General features: G+C 44.8%; 1 protein-coding gene and 1 long non-coding RNA gene across 3 annotated transcripts in view; one reads left to right on the forward strand and one right to left on the reverse strand.

Annotated features, from left to right (window-relative positions):
* Positions 1 to 688: 688 nt before the first annotated feature.
* Positions 689 to 15,232, reverse strand: part of LOC117740161 (SWI/SNF-related matrix-associated actin-dependent regulator of chromatin subfamily B member 1-like) — a 16,296-nt gene continuing 1,752 nt past the window's right edge. Inside the window, exons 2-9 of the mRNA XM_034546377.1 lie at positions 13,433 to 13,544; positions 6,094 to 6,202; positions 5,843 to 5,980; positions 5,327 to 5,454; positions 5,068 to 5,234; positions 4,461 to 4,651; positions 4,114 to 4,245; positions 689 to 2,220 (exon numbers count right to left, since the gene is read on the reverse strand). Of these exons, the coding sequence (XP_034402268.1) occupies positions 2,181 to 2,220; positions 4,114 to 4,245; positions 4,461 to 4,651; positions 5,068 to 5,234; positions 5,327 to 5,454; positions 5,843 to 5,980; positions 6,094 to 6,202; positions 13,433 to 13,544 (1,017 nt within the window). The 3' untranslated portion in view covers positions 689 to 2,180. The remainder of the gene's footprint in view (positions 2,221 to 4,113; positions 4,246 to 4,460; positions 4,652 to 5,067; positions 5,235 to 5,326; positions 5,455 to 5,842; positions 5,981 to 6,093; positions 6,203 to 13,432; positions 13,545 to 15,232) is intronic.
* LOC117740162 lies at positions 4,468 to 12,624 on the forward strand. Of its 2 annotated transcripts, XR_004610570.1 has the most exons (5): positions 4,468 to 4,578; positions 5,104 to 5,257; positions 5,385 to 11,506; positions 11,769 to 11,842; positions 12,018 to 12,624. It is a non-coding gene; the product is annotated as an uncharacterized LOC117740162 (long non-coding RNA). The 2 variants fall into 2 exon arrangements; XR_004610569.1 differs by having other exon boundaries at positions 5,385 to 11,842.

Here is a 15,232-nt window from a genome sequence, read left to right on the forward strand (position 1 = left end):
GTGTAGAAAAATCGTCGAAAAAACTTTAAAACAACCGGAGAGCAGCGGCAGCTCGATGCGCCAGCGTTCACGTCATTCAAGAGAAACCATGCCATTAGATAATTGATTCCAGGTGTTCTGGCTCAGTTTAGTGGGAGTTTAACGTCAGGAAGCTGCAGGTCATCACGTTGATGTCCTTCAGACATGCTTGTTATGATCAACTCTGAAGGACCAACCATGATTCATTACAACAGTGCTTCAATATGTTTGAAAGGTTCAAGGAGAGATTCTCAACAATATCAGATATAATAAGTGGGATATTATTTAACTAAATATATAATACAAACAAATTATTCTATTTGCAGATATGGTGGAATCTCACTGACATGTAATCATTATTCACTTTTAAGTGGAAGGTTAACTTATTTAGACTTCTGGAGCTTTCTTAAATAAAAGTCTGAACACTTAGTAATGTTAATTTATAGAATACATCAAATTAATGTAATTTTGCAGAATCTGTTGAGACCAAAATGTTTCTCTTCAGAACTTTACACGTACCATCCCATAGAGTATTTTCATCCATGTTTTGCAGGGTGATAACTAAAGACTCCTGTATCTGTAACCTTTATGCAAAGTTATCTCATAGCTGAACGAAATTAGCACAATATAAAAACCCAGGTTAAAAAACAAAACAAAAAAAACACTATTTCCAACAAGTTTTCTTTATTGTTATTTTTCATATAAAAAAAACAAGTCCACTATAAAGGTAAAGCAATTTTACAAAAAAAGAACACAAGTGGCGGTACATACGTTAACATAATTATTTTCAAGTTGAAAATCAGCACTTTTAAAAGACACCATTGGTTCTTGTCAGCTAGTGTTTACACTGCCAGTAAAAGAGAGGTTCTAGTCTGATGCAATACGAGTAACAACGGGAACAACTCGTCCGTCCCTCATGCACAGCACAGTATGAACTACCTATGTGTTAGCATGCAATGAACACCGGTGCACAGAACTGATCCAACTGGTAAGTCAGATCAGAACCAGAGTCTACATGCAGAAATCAAACCAACTCTGATTGGCTGCGAACACGTTGTTTGAGCACACAGTAACGTTATGGGATGGAGTTGGACTTTACACAGAAACACTTAAATAACCAACATCAGCCACAGGATACCAAAGTAGCAAACACACTTACTGGGGCTCACTCATTTATTAAAGCCTGGATGTGGAATATTTAGTGGCCTGAATGATTCTGCTGGCATGAGCGTTGTGTCACACCATCCCAATGATTATTGGGACTTTAGTTTGTTTTCTTAGGTTCTTCCACCATCACCAATGTTGACACCCAACACATGGGGGGGAATTTGGTATTATATCTGGGGGATCGTCCACCAACAAAGGTTTGCTTTGCAAGGCCAGTATGAATCTATAAATTAATAAAAATAGTAACCAAACTGCTTAAGTGCAGAAGTTATTATTTTTCTCGCATATTGGCGATTACCAGTTTACCACTGATTTCTGAAGCGTGGTTTACATGGAGCCGGGTTGAAATGACGAGTGTAAAAGGGATCTTTGACTGGACAAGCACAGATGTCATTAATATTACTACCCACTTCATTATATGTTACTATGTACTGGGGACACAGAGCCAACATTAATATTATGAATTCGACCTATGCTTCTCCTTTCCAATGTGTCTGCTGTGAAAAACACCTCTAGTGCAGTACTAGATGCTACTGAGGACAGGATCTAAAGGAGTCTGCTCAGTCGTGGATCATCACAGACCTGTTACTGGTCGGAAGAATTTGAGTGAGTGTTGAGTTCCCCTGATGATATACAAACGATGTTCATATCGTATTTATACAGATATATTAAACTCCGACACTGTAATACAGTGATGTTGGCTTGACACGTGGAGTGTGAATATTTGGTGCTGTGATGAGTGAACAGTGACTTCTGTAAATATCCTTTGATGACAGTCATGTTGGCTGAGATTTGAACTGCTGCTATGATTGGTGCATTGCTATGAGGAATGCCTGGATGTGTGTGTTGTGTTCAGTCAGTGAGGCGTCCATGGAGACCGCCTGAGTGCAGGAACACGCTTCCTTCATGCATAAAGGATGACCTGGTGTGTATTTACGTGATTATTTCAGAGTAACAGGAGTCTGTGTCTTCGTCTGTCGATGCAGCGCCTTTTTCTACCAGGAGGGGGCGGTGTTGGCCAGTCGTCTCATACGCCTAGAAAAACACATTTTGATCGATTATTTCAAGAATGATCCGAGCATCTGGAATATGGATCTCTACTTAGACAAGATCCATATTATATAGAGGATCTAAACAAAGGGACAAAATAAATAAACATGCAAAAATGTCTGCGTTGGGGTATGTTCCAGAAACAGTGAGTGTAAATAAAAAGCCATTTTAATCCACTGGATCTATAGAAATATGAACATTATGCCATTTATCTATTTGAACACAGCAGCAGTAGTGAAAGAAGATCCCTTAGTTGGAGAAAAGAGTCAATCATCATCAGTTTTATTCAGCGTAGACCACCAGTCATTCATTAACCAGACTTGAATTTCCTTAAAATAACTGCTGAAATCTTGCTATAAATTATTAAATAATTTCATAAATGTATTTATTCAGCCGTAACCTGATGCTGGAAGCTAGAAGCAACTTAAGACAAAATAGGCTCCTAAAATCATAGACAGATTTTAGCTGACTTCATGCCTTTGCGGGGCCATAAATCCTGATGAAGTCAGAAATGTTGTTTGGAGCATTTTAAACATCACCCACACAGTACATTTCCCTCTAGAATTAGTTTTTACACATATGATCCTTTACTTGAACATGCTGTACATGATCATCCAGTCCTTGTATACACATTCAGTGTGTATTTATGTGCACTATTTGTATTGTTCACAACCTACAGAATGTTGTTCTTTCTTTTTATTTAACTTCTTAGCTTGTAAATATTTGAGAAATGATGCATGACTTCAAATCAATATTTTCAAAAAGATCACGCGCCCCTTGCTGTAGTCCAAAGGAGGAGCACTGCTCTGCATGAACACACTCAGCTAAGAGGTTGTCCCTGCTGAGCAGACCTTCAGCTCACTGGGCCTTACACTGGATCCTCCAGATCCTCTAGAGACTGAACCTACACTGACTGAGAACTGTGGATATGGTCCACCATCAAAAACACTGACGTTGCTTAAGATATCTTGTTGTAGCCAGTAGGGAAACAATTGACCCCTTTATCCCCCTCTAACCAGTCTGGCCAATCAAAGTGGAGCATCGGCCAGTTCTGACCAGGGTCCGCCTACCAACTGCCCCATAGACTCAATGGTTTCAGATGTTCAGGCTGGCATAGTGGATTTGGAGCTAGTCCTGGTTAAACGTTGCGTAATAGTGACACTCATAGATGCTATGATTTCTCTTGGTAGGATATATATATATATATATATATATATATATATATATATATATATATATATATATATATATATTTCTAATAAGTCAGGTTTCTAACATTAGCAGAGTATGTTAGCACTTAACTAGCTTTAGTATATTTTATATCTCAAATCATCCCTCTGAGGACAATTTGAGATTATGTGTTATAACAAACAAATTGAATAGAATTGAATGTATACACATTGTGATTGTACCAGTGACTAAAGGAATAGTTTCATCGTCTTCTGTCTCAGGTGTGGTGGTTCACTGCGTGTGGGGCTTAAGAAATGTCAGTTACAGCAACCAACATCCTTTTGTTTGTATTGTTTTGCCATAGATATCTCAACTAGCAGTTTTTTAAACAAATTAACCTTGTTACAGCATTTGTCATTGCTTATTTGTTGCACCATTTTTGTCCATACTATGCCTATACGACGCACCAGCACACTTCTTAACCATCAAAATGACATCTACTTTACATTTGAGTGATCTTATACAATACCTTCTGTTAACTAAAGAACATCCTTCTTTAAACCGTCAGCAATATACAACGGTCTATTTTATTCTTTCAAATCTCATTTAGGCAACAGCTCTTGAAACAACACACCTTGTGTATTAGGTACACTGGACTAGATATACATTTATTGAATGAAGTACTCCATCTGTATATGACTGTCTCACCTTGTGTTCCTGTCTTGGTCTCGGATCTTCTTCTCCATTTCGGCATCTGTGAGGGTCTCCAGCAGGGGGCACCACTGGTCTGCATCACCCGTATTGCGGATAGCGATCTCTACTGTCGGGAGTGGGTTCTCACTGCAAGTAGATTACAAGCATCGCAGTACTGAATCAGTCCAACATAACACATCAAAGATCAGCTCATAATGTGTATAGACAATAAGGGAGCGACTACATTCCAAGAAACGTTGTCACAAGAAGTGAGGTTCAGTCCTCCAGAGTCCATGAAGGTTTATAGTATTATACGTTCTGTGTGCCTTAATCATCGTGTGTTGAATGATTGTCTGAGTTACCTGAAGGCATAGGTCCTCTGGTGCCAGCTGAGCTGACCGCGGATGCTGTAGGCGATCGTGGTGACGAACTCTCCGCCCAGACCGAGCTCAGAGCACAGTTTCAGTGCAAATGACTCCGGTGAGTTCTCTCTCTCCGACATGTCCCACTCAAACTGGTCCACCAGAGAAATGTTCCCCACATGGATGTTCAACTGAGGAATACAGAAACAAACACAAAGGGGTTTCCACCATCAGAATCCTCTGTCTCAAGTTACAATCTGCGTTTTTAAAAGTCTTTGGGCACAGTGGATAATTCTTCTTTGGCCGAGTCAATAAATCTGATAATAGCTCAATTTTTCACAGGTTTGATCCTCCACACGTTCATGTCGATGTGTCCTTGGACAAGACACTTAACCGCAAATTGCTCCCGAAGACTGTTATTTAAAAAAACAACAAGCTCTCCATCTTGGAGAGAACTTGGCTTGAAGAATGTTATTTGTTATTTGTGTAAATGTGCATCCGAAACACATTCCAGGGAAATTTAAATGACCTAACAAACCCTGGTCCAGTGTATTAAAACCACCTGCTATTCCTTAAGGAATCGTGGTTCCTTTGGTTCATCACGCACCTTGATGATGACTCTCTGGTCTGCCTGCTCTTCCAGGATGCCGTCAGTGGGGTAGGACTCAATCTGCTGACGAATGGCTGAGGCAATGGCAGGGACAAAGGCCAGAGGATTCAGGTCCAGGTCATCACATAAAATCTCCGCAAACATCTCTGGGGTCATCAGTTTCTCTGAAGAGGGACAGATTAGGAAGGTTAACTTGACATACCAGAAAAGTACAGTAGGTTTTGGATGTTGGTAAGCTAGTTGACGTATTTATTACCATTCATGTTCCATGTGAAGGCATCTCGCAGTTTCTGACCGTCAATCTCCATGTCTAGGCGAATGGGAACCAGCGCCTCTACCTGGGCTGCATTCTCATGGATCACTGCCGGGTCGTGGTCATCAAAGCTGAGCGAGAACAAGACGCAGCAAACCTCAATGTTGGATTATTATTGAGGATCCAAGAATTATAGATTGTCTTGTAAAAAGATGCACTGTGGAAGATCTAGCCAGAATTCTGGTTTAAAAATGTATTAAAATTAACTAACATCATCATAATGTGAAGATATTACAGTGTTGACATGATGGCAATGTGAAGTATTTCTTAAATATCACTCTCAAGTTGCCTGCTGTTTATCTGTCCGCAAATGGAATCCCTTTAGAAAGAGATCTCTTTGAATTTCTCTGAGTTTCTCCTGACTTGACTAGTTAGGAGCTACTGTACCTTTAGCCCGAGATATATTGTTTCACAACAGAGATACAGAGCTTGTGCCGTACAGCTGCACAGCTTTCTTACCACAGGGGAAAGGTCCTTTTCTTGTCACGGCCCATTCGGTTGCGGTTGATGGTGGTGGAGCAAGGCACAGCATCGAGATGGTGAGAGCTGTTGGGCAGCGTGGGGACCCACTGACTGCTCCTCTTAGCTTTCTGCTCCCTTATAGAAAGGAAAATAAAAACAAAGTTGATACAATGAAAAAAACATTTAAATGTAAAAGTAATTAAAAAAACACAACAAATGTGAAATGAGCATCATCTCATTGAAGTTACCTGAGGTAAGCTGGAGGCTCTGTGCTGATAGACACCGCCTTGTATTTCTCATCATTACCCTCGAAGATCTCTTCACATTCGGATGCCTTCAGCAGAGTAACACTCGTGGCTACAGAGGGACAGAAACACGGATGTCAACTATTACTCACATCTTAAGTGTTGAATCTCAAACGTATTGCGGCTTTATTTGCTAGGGATTTGGTGTTATTCAGTCATGTTTGTTGGGTGGGTTAAACATGGTAGCTATCTGGCCATGTTAAATGTAGTATCCCCACCTTCCCTGTGTGAGGTTTCATCACACCTTGGTTCAACAAACACCAAGATATGGAGCCAGAGCAAGGCACAGCAACCTGTTGACGCCAGCTGCAGATCGCCACACACAAGCAAACAGTGCCTCCCCCGCCACACCGTTTCTATATTAACTGTTTGCCAAGTGAATTCCCAAACTTACACAGTAATTAGTGGATAAGACATTATTCAGATCCTGAATAATTTTACTCCTCCAGTTAGAGAAGTAAAAAGTACAACATGTACCTCTGAGATGTAGTAAAAAGTGTCCTGTAGCCTACACTCTAAATGTCGTGTATCCTACACTCTAAATGTCGTGTATCCTACACTCTAAATGTCCTGTAGCCTACACTCTAAATGTCCTGTAGCCTACACTCTAAATGTCCTGTAGCCTACACTCTAAATGTCGTGTATCCTACACTCTAAATGTCGTGTATCCTACACTTCGCAATGGTGTGTAGTCTACACTCTAAATGTCCTGTAGCCTACACTCTAAATGTCCTGTATCCTACACTCTAAATGTCGTGTATCCTACACTTCGCAATGGTGTGTAGTCTACACTCTAAATGTCCTGTAGCCTACACTCTAAATGTCCTGTATCCTACACTCTAAATGTCCTGTAGCCTACACTCTAAATGTCGTGTATCCTACACTCTAAATGTCGTGTATCCTACACTCTAAATGTCGTGTATCCTACACTCTAAATGTCCTGTAGCCTACACTCTAAATGTCCTGTATCCTACACTCTAAATGTCCTGTAGCCCAGTGGTCCCCAACCCCCGGGATCAATTGGTACCGGGCCGCACAAGAAATTATTAATAATTTCCGTTTTATTTATTATCAGAGTATGAACGATCTTTTATTTTTGAAAAACCTTTTATTTTGAAAAATGACCGGATTCGCTCGTTTGCATCCCAGTCACTTGTGCGCCCAATTTTAACCCACAAGCTAGCAAAATGAGTAAGAAACAGACGTCTTTGGATATTTTTTTTGCGAAAGGGAAAAGGTCTAGTGAAGAGACAGAAGAAGAGCCTACGAGTTCAAAGAAAAAGAAAACTTTTACCAGACAATACCAGGAGACCTACTTAAAATATGGGTTTATCGCGGCAGGTGATTCCCATATTCCAAGCCCGCTCTGCATAATATGCGGCGACCGGCTTGCTAATGAGGCAATGAAGCCTTCAAAACTGCTTCGCCACACAAGACAAGCCCCTGGAGTATTTTGAAAGAAAAAAACAGGAACACGAAGGACAGAAGAAATTACTGAGGGCCACCACATCAGTAAATGCGAATGCACTTAGAGCGTCATACTTAGTGGCTAACCGTATTGCTAAGGCTAAAAAGCCATTCACTATTGGTGAAGAATTGATCTTGCCCTCCACTAAAGACATTTGCCGTGAACTTCTAGGGGAGGCCGCTGTTAAAAAGATAGCACAGGTGCCTCTGTCGGCTAGTACCGTGACTCGGCGCATTGAAGAAATAGCCGAAGACATTGAGACACAATTGTTGGAGAGGATTAATACATCACCGTGGTACGCCCTCCAGGCTGATGAATCTACAGATGTTGACAACAAGGCAATACTACTTGTTTATGTGCGATATCTTTATCAGGAGGATGTGCATGAGGACATATTATGTGCACTATCGTTGCCAACCAACACCACAGCCGCAGAACTGTTCAAGTCGCTGGATGGTTATATATCAGGAAAACTGAAATGGTCCTTTTGTATCGGCATATGCACAGACGGAGCTGCTGCCATGACCGGACGGCTGTCTGGTTTAACTGCTCTGATTAAGGAGGTTGCACCTGAGTGTGAATCTACGCATTGTATCATTCACAGGGAAATGCTGGCAAGCCGAAAAATGCTACCGGAATTGAACAGCGTATTGACTGACGTTGTTAAAGTTATTAACCATGTCAAAGCACATGCCCTTAACTCGCGCCTGTTTGAGCAGCTTTGTGAGGAGATGGACGCAGAGCACAGATGCCTTCTCTTATACACAGAAATAAGATGGTTATCCAGAGGGAAATCGCTGGCCAGAGTTTTTGAATTAAGAGAGCCGCTGCAAAGATTTCTCTCAGAAAAGAAGTCACCGCTAGCAGCACATTTCAGTGACAAGGAATGGGTCGCAAAACTGGCGATATATTCAACCTGCTCAATGAACTCAATCTGTCACTTCAAGAAAAAATGATAACTGTCTTCAAGTTGGCAGATAAAGTAGCTGCATTTAAAGCCAAATTGGATTTGTGGGGACGGCGAGTGAACAGAGGCATATTGGACATGTTTCAAACATTATCGGGGATTTTGGGTGAGACTGAGCCTGAGCCTTCATTCTCCCAGCTGGTGCACGATCACCTGTCTTTGCTTTTAAAGGAGTTTGAGCGCTACTTCCCAACCACAAAGGACCCACGAACTGGCAAGGAATGGATCCGCAACCCATTTGTCAACAAACCAGGTGAATCTAGCATATCTGTGCAAGAAGATGATCAACTGCTGGAGATCGCAAATGACGGCGGCCTTAAAATTATGTTCGAGACAACAACTCTGCCGGTGTTCTGGATTAAAGTCATGGCAGAATACCCTGAGATCGCCACCACCGCACTGAAAACCCTGTTGCCATTTCCGACATCCTATCTGTGTGAAGCGGGGTTTTCTGCAGTGACAGCAACCAAAACAAAACAACGGCGTAGACTGGATATAAGCAACACACTTCGGGTGTCATTGTCTCCCATCACTCCCAGATGGGACCGTCTGTGTAGAAAAACAAGCGCAGGGCTCCCATTGATTTGGCATTATGGTGAGTAAAAATGTCCATGCACTTTATATTAGTTTTTGTGGTGTATCTGTATCTGTGCAGGCATGTAAAACGTACGCACGTAACTCTCAAAGGGTCGGTGCACTAACGCACCGCACCAACACCCCCCCGGGCCGCGGTAAAATTTGCCAAGCGTTGACCGGTCCGCGGTGATAAAAAGGTTGGGGACCACTGCTGTAGCCTACACACTCTAAATGTCGTGTATCCTACACTCTAAATGTCCTGTAGCCTACACACTCTAAATGTCATGTAGCCTACACTCTAAATGTCGTGTAGCCTACACTCTAAATGTCCTGTAGCCTACACTCTGTTACACCCAGACCTTCTGGGTAGCTCTGTGTTCACTGTCTGCTCTGTTGTCTTGTCTGGCACTCACCTTGTCTCTCATTCCAAACGCCTCCCTCCTCGTGTGCCGCCCTCCAGTGTGATTGTAAGTCCCGCCCTCATTGTTTCCACCTGTGTCTCGTTCCCCTGTGTATTTAGTCTGTGTCAACTCCCTGTCCTGTGTCTGTTTGTCTTTTGATGTCGTTACAAGTAAAGCTTGCCCTTTTGAAACTACCTTGCCTCGCCTTGTGTCTGCTTATTGGGTCCTGCCTCCATGGTACCAGTTCCTGATAGTTCAAACCAACCAAGATGGACTCAGCAGGCCAGGATTCTGTCCGTCAGGCTCTTGCCTCTCAAGGCGCTCTCGTGGGCCACCATGACCAACTGCTCAAGGATATGATGGAGGCCCTCAGGTCCCTCTCTACCAACGTGGACCAGCTCGGACAGCAGCTCCGTCAGGTTTCCTTACAGCTGCCTTCTCCTGCCCCGGAAGTCCCAGAGGTCCCGGCTCCTTCTCTGCCTCCTGCCCAGGCCGACGCTGGCTCCCGGGAGCCACACGTCCCTTCCCCGGAGCGTTACGCTGGAGATCTGGGAACGTGCAGGTAGTTTCTTATGCAGTGCTCCTTAGTTTTCGACCAGCAACCCTCTAGGTATGTGACTGATAGAGCTAAGATTGCCTTTGTTATGAGCTCACTTACTAGGAGAGCATTAGCATGGGCTACTAGCATATGGGACAGTCAGTCTCCCACTATTTCCTCATTTCTGTGCTTCTCTGATGAGATGCGTAAGGTTTTTGATCACCCCGTTAGAGGGGACATTGCCGCACGCCTACTCTCCCTAAGGCAGGGGTCCCGCAGCGTAGCTGAGTTTTCCCTTGACTTCAGAACTGTATCGCAGGGGTCTGGGTGGTCTGATGTGTCTCTCCAGGTTTTTTTTCTCAAGGCACTAAATAACCCGGTGAGGGAGGAATTAGTTGTGAGGGAGGACTCAGAAAGCCTCGATGCCTTAATCACCTTGGCTGTAAGGCTGGAGAGCCGTCTTGAGGAGTTTAGGAGAGAGACCTAGTCGCTTTTTTAGCTTGCCAGGTCCTTGCCCAACTCCTCCTTATCCCCTCGGGAGACCCGGCCCAAGCTTCGACCGGAGCCCGTTCCCCAGCAACCACGCTGCCGGCCCAGCCCCTAGGTTCCCTGCTCCTCCTGGCTTCACCGCTCCTCACCTCCACGCAGAGGAACCCATGCAGATTGGGAGGACCAGCTTGACTCCCGAGGAACGTCAGCGCCGCCTGCGAGAGGGCAGGTGCATCTACTGCGGCCAGAGGGGCCATCGCCTTCTGGACCAGCAGCTGTTTGTAAAGGCCGAGAAATGCGAGTTTCACGTCTCCACTGTATCGTTCCTGGGGTTTATTGTGTCTGAGGGAGAGGTGAGGATGGAACCGGAGAAGGTCGAAGCAGTCACAAGTTGGCCCACTCCTTGCAACCGCAAGGAGATTCAACGGTTTTTGGGGTTTGCCAATTTCTAGGAGGTTTATTAGGAACTTCAGTTCTGTTGCTGCCCCCCTGCATGCACTAACCTCCTCTGCTGTTAGGTTCCAGGTGGGCGCTATTATTTAGTAGGTTTAACTTTTCTTTGTCTTATCGCCCAGGCTCTAAGAATGTGAAACCCGACTCTGTCTCGACTGTTTGACCCTGTTGCCTCCCCCAACCCTCCCTCATGCATTCTGCCCCCTTCCTGCCTGGTTGGGGCCGCCACGTGGGACATTGAGGAGAGGGTGAGACAAGCTGCCGCAAGTGTTTCTGCCCCTGATGGTTGCCCCCCCAGTAGGATGGTTGTTCCCTTTTCTCTCCGATCTCAGGTCATCCAGTGGGGCCACTCTTCTCGAGTTTCCTGCCACCCCGGCGTTCGGAGGACGATGTTCGTCATCAAGCAGCGGTACTGGTGGCCCTCAATGGAGAGGGAGGTTGGGGAGTATGTATCAGCCTGCCAGGTGTGTGCACGGTGTAAGGTTCCCCGACTTTCTCCACCTGGCCTCCTAAGGCCACTACCAGTTCCACATCGCCCCTGGTCGGACATTTCTCTAGACTTTGTCACTGGGTTTCCCCTGTCCGAGGGTAACACCACCATTCTCACAGTGGTGGACAGATTCTCAAAGATGGTCCATTTCATTCCCCTGCCTAAGTTGCCCTCCACCAAGGAGACGGCGGAGGCTGTGCTTTCTCATGTTTTCCGTCTCCATGGGTTCCCTGCAGATGTGGTGTCGGACCAGGGTCCCCAGTTCATTTCCAAGTTCTGGAAGGAGTTCTGCAGTCTCCTATGGGCCACGGTCAGTCTGTCTTCTGGTTACCAATGGTCAGATAGAGCGACTAAACCAGGAGCTGGAGTCTGGCCTTCGCTGTCTGGTGTCCCAGAACCCCACTTCCTGGTGCAGACACCTCATTTGGGTTGCGTATGTGCACAACACTCTCCCCTCCTCATCTACTGGTCTCTCCCCTTTCCAGTGCACCTATGGCTACCAGCCACCCCTGTTTCCTGCTCTGGAGAAGGAGTCTAGAGTACCCTCTGCTCTGGCCATGGTCTGCCGTCGCCGCCGCACCTGGGACTGAGCCCGCCAGACCCTACTCAAGAACTCTGCCTGTTACAAGAATACGGCAGATCAACAGTGGTCCCAGGCCCCTGACTATCGGGTAGGCGAGAAGGTGTGGCTATCTACACGGGACCTTCCCCTTCATGTGGAGTCCTGTAAGCTGGCTCCTCGGTTTGTGGGACCCTTCCCAATTTCAAGAGTGATTAACCCTGTGGCCATGAGACTCAAACTCCCTAGACCCATGAGGGTCCACCCCACTTTTCATGTGGCCCGGCTAAGGCCAGCAAAGGAGAGCCCTTTGGTTCCGGCCACCAGACCTCCACCACCACCCCAACTCATTGATGGCGGTCCGACCTATGCTGTCAAGCGTCTCTTGGTGGTTCCGCGCCGGGGTCGGCAGTACCTCGTGGATTGAGAGGGGTATGGTCCTGAAGAGAGATCTTGGGAGAAAGCCAGCAACATTCTGGGACCAGACCTCAGAGACTTCCACCGGAGGTTCCCTGATGAGCCTGGGCCGTCAGGTGCCAGCCTTAGAGGGGAGGGGAGGGGGAGGGTACTGTTACACCCAGACCTTCTGGGTAGCTCTGTGTTCAATGTCTCGTTCCCCTGTGTATTTAGTCTGTGTCAACTCCCTGTGTCTGTTTGTCTTTTGATGTCGTTGACTGTCGTCACAAGTAAAGCTTGCCCTTTTGAAACTGCCTTGTGTCTGCTTATTGGGTCCTGCCTCCGTGGTACCAGTTGCTGATACACTCTAAATGTTCTGTAGCCTACACACACACACTGGGCAGAAGCAGGAAGATTTTCCAGTTCTATTGTTTCTCCATCATCTCCGATGACAGTAAACACATTTTTCTATAAATTCTTTACAATAAAAGCCCTCTGTCATTTTGTTAGTTATTCAAAAGCTTTTCTTTTGAATCAGCAACATTTAAAAGAAATGAGGGGTTTTCATGAGCAGTAATTTAACAGCACTTAGCAGCTCTCAGCTGGGCTCTACTCAGGTTTTGCCCTCCCTTTGCTCAGGAGAGGAACTGTGGGAGAAGATGATGAGACGTTTGATAAGTTGTCCAAACTGTCCACATGCTGAGATCTGAACTCAATGCGAGCCAGGCAGCCTGCGTCATCCTGGCATGATTGATGACAACTGTCACTTTGTGTCACCATGACCTACGTCACTAGTTCGACTGTTGGTTCCAATTTATTTTCAATCCAATATTAGTTTATAGCTGCAATTAAATATTAACCGTATAAACAACCGATGAACATTACCGACTAAGAGTAATCCAAAATGACGTCATTTTAATTTGGTCCAGAAGTCACACCACTTACCATGTGATGACGCTACAATCTTCTTCCTCTCCTCCACCGAGGCCAGCCTCCTCCATAAAGATGGATACCTTTTATACAGAGAGCCTCTGAACATGCGCAGGTAGTTTCCAACCTGGGGAGCAGAAGGAAGATCGGTTATTTTGTACAAGTTTTTAAGAAGTTTATCATAGCATTCCATCAACAAAAAGAAATCCCTTTGTGACCTCTCCCCATTGTTCCTACATGTTGACAACATGAGTGTTAGAATGTAGTTTGAGTAACCATTCAGGAGACAGGGCCTTCAAAGCCGGTTCATATTGGAAGACCAACCCTCCTAAAGTCACAGATATGTTCTTCAAAAAGAAACAGCAGTATGGTTCTGCTTATCGGTCATTTACTAATGCAATACTCTTGGTACTTTTTCATTTTTTAAAACATGTTTTAGGGTAAGGGAATTTATTGATCCATCCATCCATCCATTTTCAATACCGCTTATCCTCATTAGGGTCGCGGGGCGATGGAGCCTATCCCAGCTGACATAGGGCGAAGGCAGGGGACACCCTGGACAGGCCGCCAGTCCATCGAGGGCACATGTAGGGACATACAACCATTCACTCTCACATTCACACCTATGGGACATTTAGAGATCAATTAACCTGCAGCATGTCTTTGGACTGTGGGAGGAAGCCGGAGAGCCCGGAGAGAACCCACGCTGCCACGGGGAGAACATGCAAACTCCACACAGAAGGACCGCTCCGACCGGGAATTGAACCCGCAGCCCTCTTGCTGTGAGGCGACAGTGCTAGCCACTACACCACCGTGCAGCCCAATTTATTGATCAACAATTTAATTTTTAACCGAATAAGAATTCTTACCAATTAATGTAATTAAACAGTTGTAAAAATAGTTTAGCAAAACAATGAAGATTCCTGGTAAAGACCTTACTGAACACTCAGCAAGCCAGAGGGATATGAAGTATATTCTCCTTGGCAATGGGGAACAATTAAGTGGAGTCTGTATTTGGTCTGTTCCCGATAGTGGGCACAACGTGAAACTTGGGGATGTAAAGACGTGGCTCACCCCCTCACGTTGTATGCCTTCGCCAACCAGTCAAGTTTACATCCACATCTATCAAGCCTCTCACAATGTAAGTAGTGAAGACTTTGAAGGATCTTAATAAGCTTCGTCACACTTTGGTTCAACAACAATCACCTGAAGCTCAACATCAGCTAAACCAAAGAGTGACCAGAGGAACAGGAGGCCTAGTTGTCGTCCAGGGAGAGGAAGTGACGTGGGTGGACTCGTAAAAGATCATTGGGATGCAAATCAATAACAAAACTGGACTGGATTCAACACTGAAGCCCTCTTCAAGAGAGAGGGAGACTCAGAGACTCGGATCCTTCAGTGTGTGCATAGTTCATGTTGAAGTGTCCTTGAGCAAGACACTGAATGGCATTGAAAAGTGTTTTTGAAGAACATTGTGATGTCATAATGAAGTTGACCTTTTTAAAGTTTACAATATCTTTCACATCATTTGACCAACAAATTAAAATTCCATTCATCCTTGAGGACGGTATAGATGAGGATGTTAGTGCCAACTTTAAAGAAAGAAAGGTCTTCCACGAGAATGGGACGGATGGACGGACAACCCGAAAACATCATGGCTTCCGGCTGTTGCCGGCAGACAGTTCATGCCAATTAAGATTTGAGGGGGCTTTCCTAAATTTTGACTAAAAGTATGGAATTTGTGAATCTCCTTGTTTGTTGTCCAATGTTCAGAGAACCACAGTCATGTTCATGTTTGAAGAAGATACGCTCGTC

Source organism: Cyclopterus lumpus, chromosome 12, assembly GCF_009769545.1.
Source record: "Cyclopterus lumpus isolate fCycLum1 chromosome 12, fCycLum1.pri, whole genome shotgun sequence".
NCBI lineage: Eukaryota > Metazoa > Chordata > Actinopteri > Perciformes > Cyclopteridae > Cyclopterus > Cyclopterus lumpus.